The following is a 25373-nucleotide window of genomic DNA, read 5'->3' as shown; positions in this document are numbered from 1 at the left end:
TCCACATTGAACCTTGCTCCACTTTGCTCCATTTGCACCTGCAGATCGGACACTGGCCGAAGCTAGAAGTATTTGTACGGGCGGACGGGCCATTTGTTATGCCATCATTTTATTTTATAGTTTTAGCATTTAAAACAAGTAGACGTCTCTTTTTTTTGTTATATATATATATATTTTTTATTTTCGAATCGATCAGAAAGATTGTTTACATAGTTGCTTTCGGTTGGAACATTTGTATATATTCTAAAGGTTTGCGAGATGTCCAAATCCAGATTAAAATCAATTGTAAAAAATTTTAATTGTACTAAAAGAATAAGAATTTGAGGCCTCTAGCTCGTATGTATATATATATATATGTATGTATGTATGCATATATGTAAGATTATATGTGTATGTATGTATGTATATGTGTATGTATGTATATGTGTATGTATGTATGTATGTATGTAAGTTTATATGTGTATGTATGTATGTATGTATATATGATATGTATGTATATATGTATGTATGTATGTATGTATATATGTATGTATGTATGTATATATGTATATATGTATATATGTATATATGTATGTATGTATGTATGTATGTATGCATGTATGTATGTATGTATGTATGTATGCATGTATGTACATATGTAAGTGAGCATGTATTTACGTATGTTTGTATGTACATATATGTGTGTATGTCAGTATGTTTGTATGAATGTATCTATGTACATATGTATGTCAGTATGTTTGTATGTACGTATGTTTGTATATATGTCTGTACATATGCGTGTATTTATGTACGTAAGTATGTATTTACGTATGTATATGTGTATATGTATGTATATGCGAATGTCTGTTTGTATAAGTGTGTATATATACATTGATCCATGTACGAAATTATGTATTATCTATTTATGTATGTATGTATGAATTTATGTGCACTTGCATAAACATGACTGTAAATATATGTATGTGTGCATGTATGTAGTTTGTATGTATGCGTGATTGTGCGCGTGCTTATATTTACATATAGTTGCATGTCTGTTTAAGTACGTATTTATGTATATGTAAATGTTTATATGCATGTGTGTATGCATGTATATGTGTATATATTATGTGTGGGCTTATATATGTAAGTAATTATATGCAAATATTTTGTATGTTTATATGTAACACCAAATTTACATCTAGCTGAGCTGCAAATTTAAAAAAAACGTATTCTTAAGTAATGCCCTTCTACTCGATTCTCATGAATTCAAGTAAGTCTGATAGGCCTCACTTCAAGTAGAGGTGGCGGCGGCTGGACCACAGGAGGAGACGGCGGCTACAGCAGGAGGCGGCTACCATCAGGAGGCGGCTACCATCAGGAGGCGGCTACCATCAGGAGGCGGCTACCATCAGGAGGCGGCTACCATCAGGAGGCGGCTACCATCAGGAGGCGGCTACCATCAGGAGGCGGCTACCATCAGGAGGCGGCTACCATCAGGAGGCGGCTACCATCAGGAGGCGGCTACCATCAGGAGGCGGCTACCATCAGGAGGCGGCTACCATCAGGAGGCGGCTACCATCAGGAGGCGGCTACCATCAGGAGGCGGCTACCATCAGGAGGCGGCTACCATCAGGAGGCGGCTACCATCAGGAGGCGGCTACCATCAGGAGGCGGCTACCATCAGGAGGCGGCTACCATCAGGAGGCGGCTACCATCAGGAGGCGGCTACCATCAGGAGGCGGCTACCATCAGGAGGCGGCTACCATCAGGAGGCGGCTACCATCAGGAGGCGGCTACCATCAGGAGGCGGCTACCATCAGGAGGCGGCTACCATCAGGAGGCGGCTACCATCAGGAGGCGGCTACCATCAGGAGGCGGCTACCATCAGGAGGCGGCTACCATCAGGAGGCGGCTACCATCAGGAGGCGGCTACCATCAGGAGGCGGCTACCATCAGGAGGCGGCTACCATCAGGAGGCGGCTAGAGCAGGAGGAGACGGCGGCAGCTTGAGCGAAGGAGGAAGCGGCATTAGTTCGAGCAGAGGAGAAGACGGTGGCTGCAACTATTGAGCTTGCTGCAGCCTGACCACAGGAGGAGGCGGCGGCCTTAACTATTAAGGAGTCTACAGCTTGACCACAGGAGGAGACGGCGACTTGAACTATGAAGGAGGCTGCAGCTTACCCACAGGAGGAGACTGCAGCTTACTCACAGGAGGAGACGGCGACTTCAACTATTGAGGAGGCGTAAGCTTGACCACAAGAGGAGACGGCGGAAGCTTGACCACAGGAGGAGTCGGCGGCTTCAACTATAGAGGAGCAATGGATGCTTTAACTCCAGAGGAGACGGCCGCAGTCCGGGCAGAGAAGGAGACTAGAGAGCAAAAGAAAAACTGGTACGTAATATAGACATAAATTTGTCTCTTTGCATTTTAAAGAAAAGTAACAACTATCACAATCGTATGCAGGCATGTTGGCTTGCATTTATGTATGTATTTGTTAAAAAAACAGTAATATTAAATACTACTCTTCTATGCGATTCTCATTATTTCAAGTAAGCTGCGTTTTAAGCTAATCAACAATATTTCTGCTTTTCTTCACTTTCAGTGACGTCATTGCAAGCAAGTTGGACTCCCACCTAATGATAGATGTCAATCAAATATTCGTGCGTGTGAATTAACAGGTGAGTACGCAATTACCAATATATATTTATCTCTATACGTAAAACTGTTTGTCCTGATTGACTGACTGACTGATTGTTACCTTATGTGACGGGCTTTTGAAAAATTCCATCCACAAGTATGAAAAATCGCTTATCACGTTTGCATGTAACTTTTTTGTTAACCATGCGATCGACATTAAAGTCATTTTCACAGATCTTTGTTCAAATTTGTGGGGTGTATCACACTTATCGCAAAATCAATTCCTCCTTGGGGGAAATGGCGGTGAAAGACTTGTTGGGCAATTAGGGTTTAATAGTCGACAGTTGATTAGTCGGTAAAAGGAGTATATTGTATTTGTGCACATGTATTTAACAGGCAAAAGAAAGGATCTGCGGCCTCATAAAGTATATATATTCTTGATCAGCATTAATAGCCAAGTCGATCCGTCCGTCCGTCCATACGTGTGAACGTTTCGATCTCAGCTCATCGATATAAGAGCTTGAGACTTGAAATTGAACATAGGTTCTCCTAGTGCCCGCGCAGTACAAGCTTGTTTCCGATAATCGATAACTTTTCTTATTCAAGCAATCGATAAAAATCGATACCGAAAACCTGTTTAATGAGAAGACTTTTTTATTAAATTAATTTTTATTACTGTCAAAGCAAAAGAATTCGTAGTACGAGCTGCAATTGGTGTTGGCAGCAGAGGGTTCAGGGCATTCCCTAGTCGGGAACTGCCACGGGAAACGCCAGAAAAAACTCGCTAGTACAAATACAGATATTGGAGTTTTAATTTTGTTATAGATTTGCCACTGGCCGTTGCAATCATAGCCTAGAAGCCAATATACACCAATACTGCCGCAGTACAGGGTATAGCAGGCACATTCATACTGCTCGTACGCATATTTCTGACGGTCAGTGTCAGCATTTAGGGTCAAGCAAAGAGCTTAACTTGTTTACTTACAACGCCATTCACGACACCGAAGCTTTTGCCAAAGCTCAAACCTGTCGCAGGGCAAGCGAGTGCGAGCGAGAAAGACAGCGCAGTGCAGCTCGTGTTTGGCTCTAAAATGACTTTAAGCTGAAGTCTATTAAGCTTATTAAGCAGCTGCCCATCCTCCCCCCCCTCTCAGCCAGAAGCGAAGGCGAGCAGGCGGCAGGCAATATTTCAATTAAGCATAGAATACAGGCATAAAACGTTTTATGCCCGCGTCCATGTGTGCGTGTGTGTGCACGCGCATGTGTGCGGGTGTGTATTTGTATAGGGCAAACAAGCTTTCGAGGGGCTTTATCAATTGAACGGCGCGATTTTTGGCACTGCCGCTGCTCAGTTGGTCGGCGAAATCGAAGGGGATCGCAGTGCATTGCGTCAGGCGGCGAATTCAAAATTGGCCAACAACAACAACAACAACAACAGCAACAACAAGACGATGACAACAGAAACAGCGACAACAACAACAACAGCAACAGCGAGAACGGCCCAAGAAGTGGAGGCCATGTTAAGCGAGCTCTCGAGCTGGTTCGAAAACGAACCCAACTTGCCCGACAAAATCGGTGAGTCCCCACACCAATTGTAAGGGACTCTATATTGGGCATAGGCAGGAATTAGTTTGCCGCAATTTGGCATAACTAACGTAAAGTAACAACGCATCTGGTCAAGCGAATCGGCTTCAGTTAGTCTTATCAACACAATCAAGACCCAGGTATATAGATTTATCTATACCTGATATTGCTTGTGGCTATTAAACCACAACAGCAACAGCCACAACAACAACAACAACAAAACCAAAGAAAACAATTTTTATAAGTAACGAGAAACGAGTATAGGCTGTCTTTGGCACACCGAAGATTTAAATACCCTTGCATATATATATCACAATATCACATATTTTCAAACGATTCTTTCGATGGAGCTATAAAGCATAGTAATGCAATCTTGATGACATTGCGCCTTTATATAAAAACAGCATAATTTAAATATAGATATATTGATAAACAAAGAAGTGTTCCATGCAAGAATCTACTTTTCAGCATGTTTCACATATTTCCGAGAATCCACCTTTATTGGCGGAAAGTGTGCGTCGTCCGATCGTATATTATGTGTGCATTAATTTTGTTCACTAATTGATTTTTGGAATCCACCGTTACAGGTGAAATAGGCTAAGGCACACAGATCGACCACTCGATCTAGCGGTATATAACATATATATATATACCTTATAGGCTCGGAGATATCGCCTTCTACACATTTCATGACAAAATTATAATACTCTCTAAAAGGCTATAAAAACAGCTTACTTTGGCACGTCAAAGATTAAATACCCTTAGAAAGGTCGAGTACGCTTCGTAGTTCTTAAATAGATAAACTTTATAGCCCAATCCATTTTGATCCGATGGGTGTTACATAATACCGATTTGTGGCTGACATGTGATAAGATACGTTAGGAAATAGCATTCCATACAATAACTCATATTTCGACTGATACTTTCTGGAAGGTAGAACTAACAAATGTCAAGTTTGATAATTCGAAAAACAAAAGATATAGATATAGCGATAGAGATAGATATATGCGCCCGATTCCAGCATGTGCATCAAAAGTATTTATCTTAAGTTGAAGTTACAGAGAAGAAGCAGCTGATACTGATCAAGAATATAAATATATATAGATACTTTATCAGGTGCCAGACATCTAATTCTTTGTGTTGCACAGTTCGCGATAAGACTTTTATACCCTCAGCAAGGGTATACGAAATACAATTAAATTCCGCATGCGAACAACAGCGTCTATTGTCGAGGTATTTTGTTGTAGTTGTTGTTTTTTTCCACATATACAATTGCATGTGTATAATTATGGAATTTCTAATGATTTACTGCAGAGCCGATCGTATTGCTACGCTTTCTCAAGTGCATGCACTATGAAGTGGAAAAGACGAAGACCCTAATCCAGCTCAACTATAGTCTGCGCAATAAGAATCCGAATATATTTCTGGATCGCAACATGGAGCACGAGTCAACGGCCAAGGGCCTGAAAGTATCGTAAGGCGCAAAACCCTTTAGCTTTCCATTCAATATCCTTGTGATTCTTTTAATAATAACACTTGTGCTTTCAGGGATTTACTCATTCTGCCAGGCGTTACACCGGAACGGCATAAGCTTCTCCTATTCCGCATGGCTGACCTCGATCCCAGCACGGTAAGCTTAGACTGTACATATTCATTAATATAAATATATATATTAACCTGTTTTGTGCTGGTTGACAGACTTACTGATTAGCTGTTGCTCTTTGATTATATGACGAACTGAATTCATATTTCAGTTATTTACAATTCCATCCATGCGGCTGGAACATGGGTGGAAACCGCGCCAAGCAACTTATTTATCGTTTATTCGAATTGCTTTTAACTCTGTTTCAAATATGGTTGAAAATGCATTGTTTTTGACATACAACCCGAGAATCCACCTTTATTGGTGGAATATATGCATTGTCCGATTTATTTTATTTTTACATACATTTCCAATCCACCGTCACGGGTGAAATACAGCTGGAAACAAGTTTTGGTTGGCCTAAAGCAAATTGTTAATGGTTCGATCTTAAAACTATTTATTTTTATATCAAAATTTGTAAACCCTAGCGCAACTCCGTGGAGGAGAGCAAAATCTTCTTTATGATGGCTGATGCACGCTTCACCGAACCAGATGTCGAAAGGCCGGCAACAGATACTGTCCAGGGCCAGGCCATTGGCATTGTTGACGATGATATTGCCGATGGGGATGTCCAGATCGTTGACATCAATGGCTATACGATGAGGCATTTGGCCTATGTTTCGATCTTCGTGCTGCGAGTCTACATGAGGTTTCTACAGGAGGCATATCCGTCGCGTCTGCGCGCCATACACATAATTAACTGTCCATCGTTTCTGGACCGTATGATGGCCATGATGAAGCCTTTTATTAGGGAGGAGGTCTACCAAATGGTATGTGAGCGATTTTAATTTCATGCCGATTTATATCTTATCGTTTGCCAGATCAATTATCATACCGAGGGCATGGATAGCCTCTATGAGCTGGTGCCCAGGGATATGCTGCCCGTGGAATATGGAGGTAAAGCTGGCACAATTGCCGAAATCAAACAGCACTGGTTGCAAATCTTGAAGGATAAAACGTAAGTCCATGCAGTTTTAAGGTATATAGATTTATATATATATTGATCGGAAGTAGGAAATATCCAATTACCAAACTTGTATAAGCTGATTCATTTCGGCTACTCAAACGATTTAACCGAGTATCGAGCTAAGCTTCATTCGAAACGACGATTCATACAACCCGAGAACATTCATACAAACAAAGCTCGACTTACAACATGTTCGAGCTAACCAGAAATACATTCGTTGCAACAAGCAAAATAGTCGAGTTTGAAGCGAGCTCGATTGGATCGAGTCAAATGAATCAATATTTTCTTTACAACTCGAACAGCTCGAGCCGAAAAACTTTGAGTCTTGACTGACTCGACCATCGAAGCATCGATGGCAGAGTCGATTGAGAGCCTTGTCCGTCTGTATTCACGGATGGAATTCGGAGACTATAAGAGCTAGAGACAGATCGAGGTCATTCCAAATGATTGATGGCTCACCAAGCTGCCCCGAAATCGATAACTATCGATTTTCAGATGGCGTTCTAAGCCATAGGCATGCATATTCTCAAAAATATTATATGTGAAGCGAATATCCCTGAGATGTCTTTGGGATGCCTTTGGATGCCTTATTTTGTGAAAATGTCATTTAGATCGGACAAGTGAAGCCGAAGTTATTTAAAATAAAAATGAGACGTGTGTGATATATTTGAATGAACCCAATATATTTTCCGATTCCAGCGCATATCTGAGCGATGATAAATATTGGAAAGTGACAGCGGCGAGCAAGAGTCGCTGGTCCTGGTTCTGATATAGAGGAGATCCATACAAATTCTGTACCAACTTATTGCCGCAAATGTGATTATAATGTTAAGAGAGCTAATTTGAATTGTTGTACAAGTGCTTGACACATAAGCATTGAATTCTACATTGAAATATCTGTGACAAAGTGAGGTTTTACACAAAAATAGAAAATAATAAAAAAAAATTTGTTTTATTTGTTTTTTTTTTTTTTTTTTTTAGACCAGTTTCGGGAATTCGTATGCGTTTTTTTACTTAAAATTTTCGAAATCGCTTGCATGTGCTCAAGAAAAATTGGTTCCATCGGCAAATGGAGACAATTGGCGCCTTACTGCAGCCCCACAGGCGACAGCTGCAGCAGCTGGCGATTGCGCTGAGCTGTGTAAAGCTGCTGCGCGGCTTGGGCCTGGTATTCCGCATGAAGTCGGATCGCTGCAACGAGGCCATCTCCATAAGGCCGCTGCTGGGCGCTCTGCTGCTGGCCGCGCTGGGCATGCGACTGGCTCAGCTGGGCGGCGATCGGCTCATGTTGAAGATCAACGGCAGCAGTCTGGCGTTGAACCTGGTCTTTCTGGGCATGTTCTATGGCTATGCCACGCCGGCTTATAAGCGCCGCATTTGGCGCAGGACGCTGCTAATTGGCCTGCTGATTGGTATCTGTTTGTCTTACTCACTGATCCAGCCGGAGCTGGCGACAGTCAAACGACACTTGAGCATCATGATGACGGCCACCACATGCCTGCTGATTGTGATGGGGCTGTTGCAGCGTCCTGGCGCTGTGCTGGGCTGCCTGATATCCATAATGGTGGCCACATCGAAGCTGCTCTATGCACTCGCCATGCTAAATACGTTCATGTGGTATCAGAATCTGTTGGTGCTCTGTCTGGATCTGTTGCGCGTTGCATTCGCACTCACGTTGCGGCAGCGGGGCACGGCTTTTGGCGATTCGCACCAAAATTATCGCAAATGCTAAGCGAGAGCTGCAAACAGTTCAAGTTTTAATGGTCCATTATGTGTATATTTGTGTGCACATCAAATTTATTGTATCAGATCGTAAACATGGCCTAATGTTGGCTATTTAGTGTAAAACCCATAAAACCCAAACAAATGAAGCGTCATCGCGTTTCTGCTCATATTTGAATTCATAATGGTTTCGGTTTCGTTTTCGATTTCAGTTAAAAATTATTCAAAATTTGGTTGGCCAAGCGTGAATTCAATGCACGACCAGGTGATTAGATTGATGCGCAGAAGCTGTAACTGATGAGCGCGGGCACAAATTTTTGGGCACTATTAAGCGCCCACAAATGGCAAATGGAAGCGGAAAGCAATTTAAAAACAAAAAAATATGATACGTGCGCGTACGTATACGCAATATCAATCAATAATCACATTTAAATACGTACACGAATAATGGAAACAAATATTAAAGGCGACGCTGGCCCAGTCAGTTGGGCAGCAGGCTTCAAACGCAACGGTTCGCTGCGCACGCATTTGAAAACCGATACAAATACCGATACCGATTGCGAGTACACGAGTACGAGTACCTTGTTCTGTTTCGCTTCGATAACGATAACTCAAGCATGAGCGGCGATAGTGAAAGTGAGAATCAGCTGAGACGCGATCGTGATTTGGCCGAGCTTTGCGAATGGTTCGCTTGCAACGAGAATCTGCCACAAGAAATTGGTAAACATCTTGCCGGGCAAATGATGCAATGCCCCGACTGGCGCTAGGCTTGCAGATTGATTGGGGGAACGTGGGGCATTGTTGAAATGTTGCCAGCGAATGTAAACACTTGTCTCCATCGACCCAAACATGCGCCAATAATACTTAATGAGGTCGTTAGTAGGCAGAGAAGTATTTCGGCCATTTTAATAGCCTGCATAATATGCTGTATGCTGGGCAGCCGTTACGTCATTGCCCATCTATATATGTATATATAAATATTTTTACAATATATACTCATGCATATCTGTTTTGGCAGAGCCCCTGCTGCTGCGCCGCTTCTATCAGTGCATGTACGGAAATGTGGAGGACACCAAGAAGCTCATCGAGGTGAACTATGCGCTGCGCAACAAGCATCCGCATCTGTTTATTAAACGGGATCCGCTGGACGAGGACAGTCGTCGCACCTTTGACTATGCGTATGCCATATATCAGTTGACATTTTGGAATAAGTTTTAGATTTCCGATTGCAGGGATATCTTACCGCTGCCGGGTCTGACGCCGGATAACTACAAGGTCTCGCTCTACTGCTTCAAGGACTTTGAACCGTCCAAGGTAAGCATGATTACAGTTTGATCTAATTTCTATGCTGCTGCTGAACAGCATTTCGTTTGCAGATGCATCACACGGAGGATACGCGCGCATTTTTCATGGTCACCGATTGTCGCTTCATAACGGTCGATGATCCGGCTCGACCCGAACTGCTGTCGGAGGGTGAGGTGCAAATCTTTGATATGAAGGGCACCACAATGCGCCACATATCGCGTCTAACGATCAGCACGCTGCGTGCCTACATCAAGTTCCTGCAGGTGGCGTTCCCAGTGCGCCTCAAAGCCATCCATATGATCAATTGTCCCACGTATCTGGATCGCATTGTGAGCGTGGTGAAGCCGTTCATTAGCGACGAGGTCTTCAGATTGGTGCGTCCCATCATCATCAAGTATATTTGGCCTGTTCTCGAATTCCATTCATTTTAGATACGTTTTCACACATCCAACATTGACTCGCTGTACACGTTCGTGCCGCGCATGATGCTGCCCGAGGAATACGGAGGCTGTGCCGGATCGCTGGCCACGCTGCGTGAGCAGACCCAAAAGGTTCTGGCTGAGAAACGGTGAGAAATGCTTGAAGCAGCTTATACTTATGTGGTTGACCGAATGTTATATTTTTTAGCGACTATTTAATGGATCCCAATCATTGGCACGTTGAAAAGCCCGAGAAGCGTAACGGCAAGTCGTGGAAGCTGTTTAACTAAGGCGGCTGCACGAAGACCAATTGACAATTTTTTTTTTCATAGATGTAGTATTTGAATTTGTTTACTTTTGTTCATAATTGTGTAGCTTTTGCATTTGCAGTGTATTTATGTTTGTATATAATATTTGAAATATGGGTTTGTTCCTTTGAGGGTTATTAAACAGATGCCTTATAAAGTTCTTAAAGTTTATTGGTGTTTAAAACAATTGTGAGTGCAACAATACCTGCACAAGTCAGCTGACAAGAGAATATAACAATGTATTAACAACAAATTAAACAATGAGCTAAATGTAGCACAAATTTACTATTATTTCAAATACGTTTGTGAAAAGTTATCGATTCGGCTAGCTGTCTGTGTAATCGATATATGTCGTATTTATTGCCGCGACTCGATAGCTTCGACGCTGCGCTGTAAATGCCAGAATAGTGAGAAGAAGAAGCATTTGCAATTGGCGCATCTCTAATGCCGTGTTTATTTTGAGGAGCAGCAGCCGCACATATTCCTAAAAAAAAGTACGTTTAAAGTGCTGTAAAGTGAAATTTTATTGCTTTGACGAGATTCCAACCACAATCTAAACATGGAACGGCCACAGAAAATGCCCAAGGTGGCAAAGGTAAGTGGTTAAATTAACCGAATGCAGCGAACGCACCTCAACCAAAAACGTTTTGCTTTCAGGTGAAAAACAAAGCGCCAGCCGAGGTGCAAATCACCGCGGAACAGCTGCTGCGCGAGGCTAAAGAGCGTGATCTGGAGATATTGCCGCCGCCGCCAAAACAGAAAATCTCCGATCCCGCCGAATTGGCCGATTACCAGCAACGGAAACGTAAAACGTTTGAAGATAACTTACGCAAAAATCGCATGGTGGTCAGCCACTGGATCAAGTACGCACAATGGGAGGAGCAGCAGCAGGAGATACAGCGTGCACGCTCCATATGGGAGCGGGCGCTGGACAACGAACATCGAAACGTAACGCTCTGGCTGAAATATGCCGAAATGGAAATGAAGAACAAACAGGTGAACCATGCACGAAATCTGTGGGATCGTGCAGTCACCATAATGCCACGCGTCAATCAGTTCTGGTACAAGTACACCTACATGGAGGAGATGCTCGAGAATGTGGCCGGTGCTCGGCAAGTCTTCGAGCGTTGGATGGAATGGCAGCCGGAGGAGCAGGCATGGCAGACGTACGTGAATTTCGAGCTGCGCTACAAGGAAATCGATCGTGCCCGCGAAGTCTACGAACGGTTCGTCTACGTCCATCCTGATGTTAAGAACTGGATCAAGTTTGCGCGTTTCGAGGAGACGCACGGATTCATACACGGCGCTCGGCGTGTCTTTGAGCGTGCGGTTGAATTCTTTGGCGATGATTACATCGAGGAGCGCTTGTTCATTGCCTTTGCACGCTTCGAGGAGGGCCAGAAGGAGCACGAGCGCGCGCGCATTATCTACAAATATGCACTAGATCATCTGCCCAAGGATCGGACGCCCGAGCTGTTCAAGGCCTATACGATACACGAGAAAAAGTATGGCGATCGGGCGGGCATCGAAGATGTGATTGTGTCCAAGCGCAAGCATCAATACGAACAGGAGGTGGCCGCCAATCCCACCAACTACGATGCCTGGTTTGATTATCTACGCCTAATCGAGGCCGAGGGCGACAAGGACCAGATACGCGAGACCTACGAGCGCGCCATTGCCAATGTGCCGCCGGCCAAAGAGAAGAACTATTGGCGCCGCTACATCTATATCTGGATCAACTATGCGCTCTACGAGGAGCTCGAGGCGGAGGATGTGGAACGCACGCGTGACATCTACAAGACCTGCCTGGAGCTGATACCACACAAACAGTTTACGTTCAGCAAAGTGTGGCTGCTGTACGCACAGTTCGAGCTGCGCTGCAAGGAGCTGCAGAAGGCGCGCAAATCTCTGGGCATGGCCATTGGCATGTGTCCCAGGGACAAGCTATTTCGCGGCTATATCGATCTGGAGATACAGCTGCGTGAATTTGAGCGCTGTCGTTTGCTATATGAAAAGTTTCTCGAGTTTGGGCCCGAGAATTGTGTCACATGGATGAAATTTGCCGAACTGGAGAACCTGCTGGGCGATACGGAACGTGCACGGGCCATTTTCGAGCTGGCCGTGCAGCAGCCGCGCTTGGATATGCCCGAGCTACTCTGGAAGGCGTACATTGACTTTGAGGTCGCCCTGGGCGAAACGGAGCTGGCACGCCAGCTATACGAGCGGCTGCTGGAGCGCACGCAGCATGTCAAGGTCTGGATATCGTTTGCCAAATTCGAGATGGGCGTCACTCATGGCGAAACGGATGCTGATGCCGACATGAGCATATGCCTGGCACGTCGCATTTACGAGCGTGCCAACGATATGCTGCGCCAGCTAAACGACAAAGAGTCGCGTGTCCTGCTGCTGGAGGCGTGGCGGGACTTTGAGCGCAACGTGAACGATGCTCAGTCCCTGCAAAAGGTGCTCGACAAGATGCCGCGTCGCATCAAGCGGCGACAGAAGATCGTCTCCGATGATGGCGTCGAGGAGGGCTGGGAGGAGATCTTCGATTATGTATTCCCCGAGGATGAGATGGCGCGACCAAATCTCAAGCTTCTAGCCGCCGCCAAAATGTGGAAGAAGCAAAAGGACAATGACACGGACACTCAGCCAGCTCCAGCTGAAGATATTAAACCACCACCAGCTCCAGTTGATGCATAGAAAGGTAACTATTCCCGCCGCCCCTTCCCTCCCGCTCCCCTCCTTTATACCACAGCAAGCTCATACACTTTAAAATAAAACTAAAATGGAATTTGCGTGCAGTGCTTACTTTTATTCAATTTTATTTTTAATATTTGAAACTGTGTGTGTGTGTTGAGTGGCTTCTACTAAGGATTGCTATATAATATTTATATATATGTTCTATATATCTGTTCTGATCGATCAACTATCAGAGCTAAATAGCTAAAAGTTGTAGTGTAGTTAGTATATGTGTTGTAAGTTCCGGCTAAGATTGTGTTTTCGCTCGCAAAATCATTTCAGACGTGTTTCACACTTTTCGCAAAATCCACCCTCTTTGGCGGAATACGCGCGTGAAACATGTTGTCAGCGAAAGTTGAAGTTTTAAATGTAGTTTTATGCATTTATATTTAACATCTTACGAACGATGAAAATGGATAGAAGATAATGTTTAAAATCTTGGGCTCTGGTAAAGCTGGAAAATCCGATTGGGAAATATCATCCTAATTTGCGAGCATATAGTCAAGAGCAATAGATCTGTGATGGTGTTTCATTTTACAAGGGATATATATAAATACAATACTGTGTATATCTTTATCTGAGAATTTCTGTGGATGTGGGGACTCGCATATTTTTGCCTATGTCAAAACCCTGGCCTTACTGAAATATTTCGTTTCTCGGATATAAGTACTATATCTATAGATCCATCTCAAACTCTGATTATGGATTTCTAGATGTCAAAGCATACGATTTTTTGATTTTAAATTGGGCTATAAAAGTTTGAGGTACGCCAGGCTCCTAATTTTCCTAGAGATAACTTTATCTCTATGTATAGAGATAATTCTCGGAGCTCTACACGATAAGCGATAGTTCTCTAGAAATATATAGACAATATATATTTGTTTACTTATGTTTGCAATGATCCAAATTGTGCTCGTAGGGATCTTTAGTTTTTTGGGGGATTTGGGGGACCTAAGGTCCGTCTACCTTTAACTTGAAAAATTGTTTACAATCTGCTGAAGGCATTACTTTGCAGGGATCTGGGTATTATTAGAGTTTAGTTGGGTAGTTGCTTCCTCAGGCCAGCTCCTGATCGCTTACTTGGCTCTCAGCAGCAGTGTGAAGACGGACCAGGTGGACCTGACGACCTGGAAGTAAATCCCAATGGATGGACACAGTTGGCATATTGAGAAATGTGTTTTCGTGTGTGTACCTGAAGGAATGTCCTCAGTGTGACGGCTATGTGGCCGCCGGCATAGATGCAGAATGTCTGCTGGCTGGTCATCAGGGTGATTACCAGGGTGCGTTTAAACTGCGGCGTCTGCTCCACCCAGTTGCAGGCATAGAAGGCTTCGCAGAGCTTCTCGCTTTGCCCGCGCATGCGATCCCCAAAATAGCAGATGATGAACACCTCCAGGGTGACGGCGATAAAGAACACCATGGACAACGCCATGGCGGACAGATCATTCGAGTCCGTCACGTATAGAAAGTGCATGCCCACGGTGCACTGAACGGCCGCGGAGCAGAGGAACTGGGCCAGGCAGGCGATCGATAAGATCTGCTGAATGATCGCGTGCAGTTTGATAATGTTAATGTAGTCATCGATGCAGCGGCACAGCTCCACGTGGGCAATACGACGATAGTGCTGTTGATTGTAGCTGTCCGAGCGCGTACTCCACACCGGATAGCCAATACGGCGGACGCGCAGCTCCAGGGCGCGCATATGGCCCGTGAGTATGCACAGATAGGCCGGCGGATAGGAGTCGTTGGCACAGTCCTGCAGTGCCTGGACAGTCAAACCGAGCAGCTGATAGCCGCAGACGCAAAAATATGCCGCATCCGAGTGCTGCCAATCGATGCCGAACCAGGCGGGATACAGCAGAGTACGCTCCCGGCTGATTGTCACACGCAGACAGCTAAGCGCGGTGCCGAGCACAAAGATGCCGGCGAATATGCGAAAGCTCTTCCGCGCCATATTGACGGCCAGCTGGAGGGCCTCCAGCTCCTCGGGATGCTGCACGTCGATCGCCCGTCTGTCCAGCCGGCGCAGCAGATGCCGGATCTCGAACAGCTGGCGGCGCACCAGATACACATTGATGAACTTGAAATTGGCCGCAATGTCCGTTATGGTGATGGTCAGATTCTCGCACAGCTCCTGCAGGCTGTGCGTGAAGAACAGCTTGGCCAGCAGCGTCAACGGAAATAGCAGTGTGACCAGCGCATTGATCAGAATCGCGCGCACCAGATACAACGGCCGGGACATGCCCGCCGGCTGGATCAGGCCGGTCAGCTGCCAGACGCGCCAATGATACCGCACAGCATCGTGCGTGTTCAGTTGCCAGATCCTGATCTCATACCCAACCCTATTCCCATGCCCATCCCGTCTGCTCGCCATTTCCACATCCGTTTCGATTAGCTGCGGCGCTTCCTGCAAGTAGTCCATTGTCGTTGTTCTCCCAGCTTTTTTGGTGTCCTTCCGTCCGGCACACTGGCATTTATAGCCTTCGGTCCGACTGTCCGACAATTACGGGCTCCATTATAGACCATTATATAAACGAAAGTTCGTAATGACAGTGAAACGTTCAAAAACAACCCAATCAAAATTGCATTAAAAGTTCGCTGTTTATTTTCTGTTTTGGATTTTATTTCGAAAAGTTTATCAACTTGGCTGGTTGCGGGAGGGGGGGGGGGGGGGGGTGGTGTGGGTGGTTTTCAATCAATCAATCAATCAATCAGTCATTCAATGGAAAGAAACTAACTAAACGGCGGGTTTTAGCGGCAGGCATTTAAACGCTCCTCGAGACAATTGCAGGTCATTCGGCAGAGACATTTCTCATGATATGATACAAATGCACGTGTGTGTGTGTGGGTGTGTAGGTGTGTGTGTGTGTGTGTAGGTGTAGAAAATGTTCTTGAGCCCGTTTTCTTGTGAGTGACTTGAGAGATGGGCGTAAGGACTGAAGGAAAAGTTTTGCCAATTAGTCCAATTAGAATTTGCACAACAAAATTCAAATAGGAAACGTTTCATTCTATATTCAATGGGAAAACCCATAACAAGAGCGAACAGTTGTAAACAATTAATCTAAGCTAATCTTAAAAAAAAAACAATATAAATAATACATATTTTCGGCAAGTAAATTAATTAATTTAAACTGAAATTGAACGAACCCCAGCCCGAATCGAAGTAATTTATAACTAGACTCTTCCAAAAAATTCGGAAGAAACTCAATTATTGACCTATATAATATCTGATCGAGATTAGATTTCATAAATGGGGTCGAAGAAGTCAACTTCTCGACTTGGCAGTTGATTTAGATCAGGTTTTAATATATATTCTAATGCTTGGCTAAGATTATGGCGCTGATTTGGATTTGAGAACCAGCAGAAAAGAGTTCGCTGGTTCAATTTAGGCTGCGAACCAATTGGTTAGGCTGCTTTGCCGCGTACTTAACTATATATTCATATACTTTCAACATTTTACAAATACAAAATTGCAACTTTTTAGTTTTTTGTTATTACTTATGCCCATTGTACTGAAAATATTGCAAGCTCTATATATATTTTCTTAAACAAGATGTGGGCTAAATTTGATCCCTAGCCAAAGTTTGGTTAGCTAAAGGCAATACTTGGGGCCAAAGTTATTTATATGAAATAACTATATGCTTTGGTTCGGGTTGCGGTTCGACTGTTTTTACAACATAAATCATAATTGCGAGCGTAAAAAGAAGGCTTTTTTTTAACCTAACTATAAACATTGGAATACATAATTTATAGGATTTCTTTTTAGCGAGAATCCAAATCGAAACTCAGGCTAAGCTAACAAAAATCTTAATAATCTAAACAATACCTATTAACTACTTTCTTGCAGCTTGAGCAATAAGATATATATATATTTTTTTTTATTTTCGTGACAATCGTGTCTATTCATAATTGTGCCCATCTCTAAGATATTGTAACGGTAACAGAGTAAATAAGTCGAATATGCATGTGTGTTCAATTGTTTACGTGTGTGTGTATATATGTTCTTTGTATATTTTGTATATATGTATGTTTTATCTTTTCAATAGCGTTCACATTAACTGAAGAGGCGTTAGTATGCTTAAACATGTGCACATATATATACATATATATATATATACATATATATATATACGTATGGATTTATATAGGTATTTACAGGGAAATTGCAAACATGATTTGATCTATAGGCAATTTACATAAATATATATATATATATATATATTTACTTGTATTAGTTGGGTTAAGAGTATAAAGCTATGTGTGTGTGAGTGTGTGTGTGTGTGGGAAGCAGATGCGGATGCGGATGTTTTGATAAACGGAGAAAAAAACACAAAAACAAATCGTAGATGCACACAATAGACAATAAATGTTGTTGTTTTCTTTCGGTTTTTAAACGCAATCTTAATTTGTAATTTTTAAGAATTAATTTAAAAATACAATTAAGCAAAAATACGTAAATATTAGCAACTAAATTGCTTACAAAGTGTAATTCATTAAACAAGACAAGAAACATTTGAATATAATATGTTTATAGCTTTTAAAGCTTTTCCTTGTTGTTTTTTGTTTGTTTTAATTTGATATTTAAAAATCAAAAAAAAAATAAAAAACAACAGGGAAAAGCCAAGTGGAAATATTAACTAGTTTACAATCGGGCACTCCAGAAAATCGATTATAAATATTTTAAATAAATTAATTTTTTTTTTTTTTTGGTTGTTTTTTTTTGTGATTTAACTTAACAATTAACAAATACAATGCGTTACGTTACTTTACGTTGCGTTACATTACGTTACGTTACGTTACAATCAACAAATATTTTTAAGTTGAGTTTGGCGCAAAAAGCAATCAATTTAAATATGTTATTGTACAATCGAATGCAATTAACAGCTATTCGAATTCTATAGTTTATATTGTTTTTTGTTTTGTTTTGTTTTTTTATTGAAATTTGTTGATTTGCATTCCATTTATTGAATTAAGCTCAGTTCTCGCTCGCCAAATGAAGAATGCAACACAAAATTTATGTAGAAAATGATTATTTGTTTTTGTTTTTTTTTTTAGTTTTTAAATATTTTTGTTTGTTTAGTTGATTGTTGTTAAACTATTAGTTTTTTTTTTTTTTTGGAAAGGGTCTTGAGCTGCTTTTCAAGGCAAATGGGAAAGTTAATTATAATAAATTAGTTAATTGATATTTTAATTTTTTTTTTGTTTTTTGTTTTTTAGTTGTCAGCCGCCTGCTTGCCCGGCTCTTGCTCTATTGCATTTAATTCGCTTTGATTTTGTTTTTGTTTTTGATTTTGATTTTGGTTTTGGTCTTTGTTTGGACTTGTGGCATCTTTTGTTACTCCGACCTTAGCGGCGGCGTTCTGATTTGAATTTGCATTTTTGTCTTTGTCTTTGGCATCCTGCAAAAGAATAATGTATTGATGTATGCCAGCGATATATATGTATATATATATATGTATATATATATATATATGTATGTTAACTAATTGTCTAAAACAACATTTGCAGATTCAAGTTAAACAAATCTCCTATCGAGAGACTCGCAGAAAGGGAACCTAAGCTAAATTTGTTGTGCCTGCTGATGTTTCGAGTGTGTTTGGGTGTGTGTGCGTGTGTGTGTGTGTGTTTGGGTGTAATGTATCTTGGAGTGAACAGAGATTCATAGATATCATAGCGTATATGATGGGGGTAAGTTGTTTCGCTTTGCAGCTCGTCTCCCGTCCGGCTAATAGAGCTGCCTGCTTGGTTGATTGAGGGGGGGAATGTTGGGGAATTGAAGGAGAAACACATTAATATTATTTGCTTGGCTTAAATGGCGACTTACCTTGGCCATCACCGTGGCGGCCTCCTGTTTTAGATACGTAACGCGCGCCGTTTCGTACAGTGAAACAAATTTGTCGCGCTGCACCTTGAACTGGGCGAACAGTTTGTCATCTTTGTTGCCCTTGAGGCGATTCTCGATGTCCAGCTTGGCGTTGTGCACGGCGCGTATTTCATCATTGACCCACGGCTTGTCAATGGGATACTGATTGACCAGATTTTTGAGCGTCTTGATGCTGCTCTTGCCCTTGACCACCTGCTTGATCAGTTTCGGATTTGGCTTCTTGATTTTGCCACCATTCAGATTGCCGTTCATGTGGCCCATGTTGTACGGTATAGGCACGGGCGGCATGCCGCGCGGTGGCATGCGTGCTCCCATCATGTGTGGACCCATCATTGGCGGCGGCATTGGCGGACCGCCGCGTCCGTTGCGACGCATAAATGCCGGTGGGGGCGGCGGCGGTGGACCGCCCATCGGTGGCATTGGACAGCGCATCGGCGGCATCGGCGCTTGATAAGGCATCGGCGGATATGGCGCCATGGGACATGGACCACCACGTGGTCCCATCGGTCCGCCGCCTGGACCCATTGGACCCATCATGTGACGACCGACGTTACGATTAACAGGGCCTCCCATCATTTGTACTCTGTTGTATCCGTTACGCTGTGGTCCATTGAAGCGATTGACATTGGGCGCCTGGAAACGTTGCTTGGGATGCGGGTGCGGATGCGATTGCCAGCTATTGTCGCCCCCACCGCCTCCACCTTGTTGCTGCATCTGTGACGCGTAGTGCGAATTGTGCGGATGATGATGTTGATGCTGCTGTTGTTGTTGTTGCTGCTGCTGCTGCTGTGACTGTTTGCCTTTAAGCTGTTTACCTTTTATATGTTTCTTTTTGCCGCCATCTACATGGCCAGAACCAGAGCCGGCATTGCCGGCTAATGCGGATTGTGTTGGCGGCGCGGATTTGGTGGGTGGTGCTGGCGCCGGTGTATTAAAGTCGATATAGAGCGGATCGCTGGGCATCTGGCAGGATGAGTACATCATATGATTCTGTGTCAGGGCCTGCGGCCGGTAGGGCGGCTTACGATACGGTGCAATTGCGGCACGTACATTTGAGCGCTGTTGCTGCTGCATAACCCGGTTATGTTGGAAATGATTACCTTTGGCTGCCATTTGGAAAGCAATTTGGTTTGTTGCCAACTTGGCGTGTTGCAGTTTTCGCCCTGACGCACTGTCAGAGTAGAAAAAAATATATATGAAATTTCTATCACACGCTTAAATATTGCTAGTTCAATTGTAGTTGTATATTTCGTAGGGATGAGCAACAAATTGACAGGCTGTGACTGTCAAAAGTATCGATTCATCAATTAACAACCAATCGATACTGCGCCTTGTTATCGAATTTGAATAGCAAGTTTAAAATGAATTGAAACTATAATTATAGTTACATTACATAAGATATAATCAAAAAACATATCACTAAGTACTTAAATGACAGATTTAAAAGGAAATTCGAGTTTTACATACAATTTTTAGCAAACTACTCGAATGAACAAATGTCAAGTTCAGATCATACTTGCATCAAAGCTTGACAGACTGCATACAAGAACTATTATACTGTCCATTAAGCAGTTATGTTATATACATCAATTATGAATTAACGCCTAGAACATAGCGTATTCGTTAATTCGAATTTGAGTCTGCACACACATATATATGTGTATATATATATATATAATTTTAGTATGTACACACTGTTTACTGCGCAGGTTCAGAACAGCTGTTCAGCCTAGCTGCCGTGCGTCTGTGGGCGTCGCAGCTACAGCTACAGCTACAGCCTACGCACAGCAACAGCTACGGAAAAGCAAAGGAAGAACTTTGCCTCGCAAGTGGCGGGTCGCAAATCGCAACGTCCAGGTGCAAAAAAAACCGGGAAAAAAAAAACTAAATAAATAAAAATAATAATACTAGAGCAGAAGCCATGTTTCCTTATTTGCGGAGTCAACGCGTCAATTTGCAGCTGCTGCAGGAGCAAGCCGCTCGCGAGCTGGTGCTGCTGCTGGAGTCCATCGAGGGCAGCAAGGTCATTGTGATGGAGGAGGCAATGATTGGGCCGCTGGACTTGATTGTCGCACCGAAGCTAATTACGGATCGCGGCATTATGCTGCGCCTGTTGAAGCCGGAATCGCGTGTGCCCAACGAGATGCGCAACGTTGTCTACATTGTGCGGCCGCAGGTGCTGCTCATGGATCAACTGGTCGCGCACATGAAGACCAATGTCCAGCAGGGTCGTCAGTTTCATATTCTGTTTGTACCCCGGCGCTCCTGCCTGTGCATCAAGCAGCTGGAGAACATGGAGGTAATTGGTGAATTTGGACGTTTGGAGGAGCTCACCTGGAACTTTCTACCGCTCGACGCGGACGTGGTCAGCATGGAAATGCTGCATGCGTATCGCGATGTCAGCATCGATGGCAACACCACATCGCTCTACCAGGCGGCCATTGGGCTGGTGCAGCTGCAGCGTCTATACGGCCGCATACCGAAGATCTATGGCAAAGGCGTGCTGGCCCAGCAGGTCTGGCATCATGCCAAGCAGCTGGCCATTGACGAAAAGTCTCTGTACAATGGCGATAAGGGCGCTATCGATCAGCTCATCCTGCTCGATCGTGGCATCGATCTGCTCACACCGTTGGCCACACAGCTCACCTACGAGGGCCTCATCGATGAGTTCTTTGGCATACGGCAGAATAAGCTCAAGCTGCCGTCTAAGCATTTTCCATTTGATGCAGCAGCAGCTGGCGGCTCCAGCAGCAACAACGGCGGTGCAGCCACTAACCCGGACAAGCTGGAACGCCTAACGGGCGATACTGGCCGCAAGACCATATTGCTCCATTCCGGCGATCAGCTGTACGCCGAGTTGCGCAACAAGAACTTCAATGAGGTGCGCATGCTGTTGGCACGCAAGGTGAAGGACATTCAAAGGCAGATGAATCTCAAGGATCGATCGACGGAGGAGATTCGAATCTTTACGGAAGAGAGCATGCAACAGCTATTGAATGAAAAGAATGCTATATCCGAGCACACGACCATCGCTGGACTCATCGACGAACAGCTGAGCGTTTATTCGTTCAATGATGATCTGGCCGCCGAGCAGGAGTTCATGATCTGTGCGGACATTGACAAGGCCAGCGCCTACATTGAGGATCAGATAGCACGCCGAGCCGAGCTGCGCAATGTATTGCGTCTAATCTGTTTGCAGTGTGCCGCCGCTTCTGGTTTCAAGGAGCGTGTCCTCAATGATTACAAGCGCGAGCTGGCCCAGGTGTACGGGCTGGAGGTGTTGCTAACGATCAGCAATCTGGAGAAAGCCGGACTCCTACGCACCCGGACCGAGTCGCGGGCATATGCCGTGTTGCGCAAGGTGAGTACCGCAAGCGAGTTGAACGGAAGAGCGAGTAGCGAGTAAAAAAGAACGGGTAGCGAGTAGAGTGAAAGTATGAGTAACGAGTGGCGAGTGAAAGGAAAGAATGAGTAACGAGTGGCGAGTGAAAAAGAACGAGCTGCGAGTAGCGAGTAAAAAAGGAGTAGCGAGTAAAAAGGAAGAACGAGTAGCGAGCGGAGAGTAAAATAGAATGAGAATCGAGTAGAGAGTAAAAAGGACGAACGAGGAGAGTAGCGAGAAGCTCAGATTTGACTTGACACTATTAACTTTGATGCACGCTCTCACTTCAGACCCTACATCTCACCGTTGATGACAGCGTCGAGATCAATCCGAAGGATATTAGCTATGTGCACAGCTTCTATGCACCACTCACCGCACGTTTGGTCGAGCACTCGCTCAAGCCGCTTGGATGGCAGACTCTCAAGAGCCAGATCAACAATTTGCCGGGTCCCACATTCGAGGACTTTCAGGTGCAATTGATTGGCATCGGTGGTCGTCATGGCGTCAGCGGTGCCACGCCCAACGAGTCATCACTGTTGGACGCCAGGCGCGTGGTGCTCGTCTGCTTTGTGGGCGGCTGCACATTCTCGGAAATTGCCGCGCTGCGCTTCCTGGCCGCCCAGGAGGACAACAACGTGGAGTTCGTGATTGCCACCACCAAAATAATCAACAAGCATACATTCCTCGACAGCTTGATGGGCATGTGAAGGCAGCGCCTGAGCCGCTTGGAGGCACATCGTCTATCCATCGCCTGTGGCTTGACACGCGGACGGAACGCCTCCATTCCAATGAGGCCATGACCAAAGCATCGCCACCAGCCGAAGCAGCAGCGCAGCGTTCTCTTTAGATCGGAGCAGCCGCCGCCCAAGCAACCCAATTAGAAAAGTTTACATCTTATATACAACTACAAACATACATATATTAATATGCAGAGCTTATCAATGTTATTTTTCTACATAATTTACACACCTACAAGCACACACACACACACACACACACACACACAGAGACACACACGCCTGCAAACCTTTCAAGTATATTAGAATATGCCTGCATATAATAACCGTTAATGTATTTATGTATAACCCACTTGTATACATATACTTTATATGTGTAGAGTTTGTGAGTGCAAAAGCTTTTGAAATCCTTTATATGTCAACTATATATGCATATATATATGTCTGTATGTACGTATGCCATATGCATACACATATGAGCATATATGTATATGTATGTAGTTTGCAGTAATCCTGTAATCCAAGGCTCAACCTATTGATGTTACGCATGTTTACACACATATGCATAAAGATATTTATATATAAAGAATTATATCAACATATATATCCATATATATATAAACACGACATGGTCGTTGTCCAGTCTCCGCTGAAATCTTTCTAAATGCAAGAATTGCAGAAAATTGATCGAACTACATTCCGCGATTTCGAAACTAAACGCATACTACATCTATTCAAGTTATAAATTATATATATATATATATATACATTTGTATATGAGTACATACATATGTTTAGATATCGATATAGTTTTTGACGAATTATTGTTGGACCTGCATATTGTTGGCGGGAAAGGTGACTGGTCACATATGTATGTACATCTATACAGCTACAACTTTATTGAGTTCAATAAAAAAAAACAAAAAAAAAAAAAAAGAAATGTTTAATACGATTTAGTGGCCGGATTTGTGTATATAGAAACTGAAGTGTATGCAGACCCAGCTGGAGCCTTGCGGTTATAGAGAGAAACCCTAGAGATCGGCTGGAGGGCGAGTGCAATAACTTCTGAAAATATGAATGTGGCAAATGTGTTTATGGTTTTGTTTTCGGGTTTTTTATTATTATTATTTGACCCCAATATTAAGCAGCTAGTCGCATATCTAAAGACAACAATTAGTCCTAGTTAATAATCGCCAATTGGTATTTTGATTCTTTTTTTTTTTTATTTTGTCAGCTTATGCAATGCAATGCAATGTTTATAATATTCTTTAGTGCCCTACACTATATAGTATTATATTAAAAATTCATATATATATGTACATATTTGTTGATTTTTCTTCATTTGTTTTTTCCCCTTTTGCTTTTTGTTGTATTTTGACTTTATGTTTTATTTTATTGACGTTTATCATTTAAATTGTTAATCGTTTATCCGCTTCAAAAATACAATTTGTTAATAATAATAAAAAAAACAAAAAAAAAAGAAGAAAACAATATTATTAACATAAAAAATATTACATATGTATGTTCTGTGTTCTGCTGTTATCTCTCTCTCTCCCTCTCTCTCTCGTCCTGTCTCTCTCTGCCTCGTGCTCTTACTGCTTTCTCTTTCTAAAACTGTTAAGTTATTTCTTTGCATTTGTTGATTTCCGTGTTAAATCCATTGCAAAAGTAACTAGGTATGCACTAGAATAATACTAATGATCATTATTATTATCATATATATATACCTCTTGTTATCTCGATATTATAATATATTAGTGCGACGCGTCAATTTATCTACGCATTTGTCCCACGCTCACGTCTTTATTGTTAGATAAAATTATGAATTATTTGCTAACGGAAAGGTTTTCTTTTTTTTATATAATTTTGTTTTTGTGGAATTCGCAGTTTATCATTTTGTTTACTAAAAATTTTATTGCTACAAATGTTAAATTTTATATCTTATGATCGGGGCTCGTGAATAGGTGTGCGTGTGTCTGTGTGTGTGTGTGTGTTTATTTGTATGCGTATACGACAACAACAAAAAATAACTGTCACATAAAACATAAATTGTAATTAATTAAA

At 43.0% G+C, this 25373-nt stretch overlaps 8 protein-coding genes across 9 annotated transcripts; 6 read left to right on the top strand and 2 right to left on the bottom strand.

Annotated features, from left to right (window-relative positions):
* The first annotated feature begins 942 nt into the window (after window positions 1-942).
* LOC6633425 (circumsporozoite protein) lies at window positions 943-3954 on the top strand. The gene is made up of 4 exons (XM_070208301.1): window positions 943-948; window positions 1263-2371; window positions 2583-2658; window positions 3904-3954. Exons 1-2 carry the CDS (start codon window positions 943-945, stop codon window positions 2046-2048), a joined length of 792 nt encoding a protein of 263 aa, XP_070064402.1. The 3' UTR covers window positions 2049-2371; window positions 2583-2658; window positions 3904-3954.
* Window positions 3955-3964: 10 nt separating this feature from the next.
* On the top strand, window positions 3965-7765 carry LOC6633424 (alpha-tocopherol transfer protein). 2 transcript variants are annotated; one of them, XM_002057181.4, is made up of 6 exons: window positions 3965-4192; window positions 5516-5675; window positions 5750-5831; window positions 6272-6613; window positions 6665-6801; window positions 7510-7765. In XM_002057181.4, exons 1-6 carry the CDS (start codon window positions 4069-4071, stop codon window positions 7577-7579), a joined length of 915 nt encoding a protein of 304 aa, XP_002057217.2. In that variant the 5' UTR covers window positions 3965-4068; the 3' UTR covers window positions 7580-7765. The 2 variants fall into 2 exon arrangements, with proteins under 2 accessions (XP_002057217.2, XP_032295480.1); XM_032439589.2 differs by having other exon boundaries at window positions 3991-4341.
* Window positions 7766-7879: 114 nt separating this feature from the next.
* LOC6633423 (uncharacterized) lies at window positions 7880-8542 on the top strand. The gene has a single exon (XM_002057180.1). It carries the CDS (start codon window positions 7880-7882, stop codon window positions 8540-8542), a length of 663 nt encoding a protein of 220 aa, XP_002057216.1.
* Window positions 8543-9003: 461 nt separating this feature from the next.
* On the top strand, window positions 9004-11161 carry LOC6633422 (alpha-tocopherol transfer protein-like). The gene is made up of 6 exons (XM_002057179.4): window positions 9004-9252; window positions 9551-9710; window positions 9765-9846; window positions 9909-10211; window positions 10269-10405; window positions 10465-11161. Exons 1-6 carry the CDS (start codon window positions 9150-9152, stop codon window positions 10544-10546), a joined length of 867 nt encoding a protein of 288 aa, XP_002057215.1. The 5' UTR covers window positions 9004-9149; the 3' UTR covers window positions 10547-11161.
* Window positions 11022-13362, top strand: crn (pre-mRNA splicing factor crn). Its single transcript, XM_002057178.4, has 2 exons — window positions 11022-11159; window positions 11222-13362. The coding sequence occupies exons 1-2, from the start codon at window positions 11124-11126 to the stop codon at window positions 13265-13267; spliced, it is 2082 nt and encodes a 693-aa protein (XP_002057214.1). The 5' UTR covers window positions 11022-11123; the 3' UTR covers window positions 13268-13362.
* Window positions 13363-13412: 50 nt separating this feature from the next.
* Or2a (Odorant receptor 2a) lies at window positions 13413-15968 on the bottom strand. Its single transcript, XM_002057177.4, has 2 exons — window positions 14499-15968; window positions 13413-14433 (listed from the first exon to the last, which is right to left on the bottom strand). Exons 1-2 carry the CDS (start codon window positions 15726-15728, stop codon window positions 14383-14385), a joined length of 1281 nt encoding a protein of 426 aa, XP_002057213.1. The 5' UTR covers window positions 15729-15968; the 3' UTR covers window positions 13413-14382.
* A 2329-nt stretch (window positions 15969-18297) lies between these two features.
* On the bottom strand, window positions 18298-20452 carry fs(1)K10 (female sterile (1) K10). Its single transcript, XM_002057176.4, has 2 exons — window positions 19131-20452; window positions 18298-18705 (listed from the first exon to the last, which is right to left on the bottom strand). Exons 1-2 carry the CDS (start codon window positions 20301-20303, stop codon window positions 18520-18522), a joined length of 1359 nt encoding a protein of 452 aa, XP_002057212.2. The 5' UTR covers window positions 20304-20452; the 3' UTR covers window positions 18298-18519.
* A 462-nt stretch (window positions 20453-20914) lies between these two features.
* On the top strand, window positions 20915-23934 carry car (vacuolar protein sorting-associated protein 33A). Its single transcript, XM_002057175.4, has 2 exons — window positions 20915-22551; window positions 22863-23934. The coding sequence occupies exons 1-2, from the start codon at window positions 21112-21114 to the stop codon at window positions 23277-23279; spliced, it is 1857 nt and encodes a 618-aa protein (XP_002057211.3). The 5' UTR covers window positions 20915-21111; the 3' UTR covers window positions 23280-23934.
* Window positions 23935-25373: the final 1439 nt, after the last annotated feature.

Source organism: Drosophila virilis, chromosome X (genome assembly GCF_030788295.1).
Source record: "Drosophila virilis strain 15010-1051.87 chromosome X, Dvir_AGI_RSII-ME, whole genome shotgun sequence".
NCBI classification, from domain to species: Eukaryota; Metazoa; Arthropoda; class Insecta; order Diptera; family Drosophilidae; genus Drosophila; species Drosophila virilis.
This window is presented reverse-complemented; position numbering and strand designations above follow the sequence as displayed.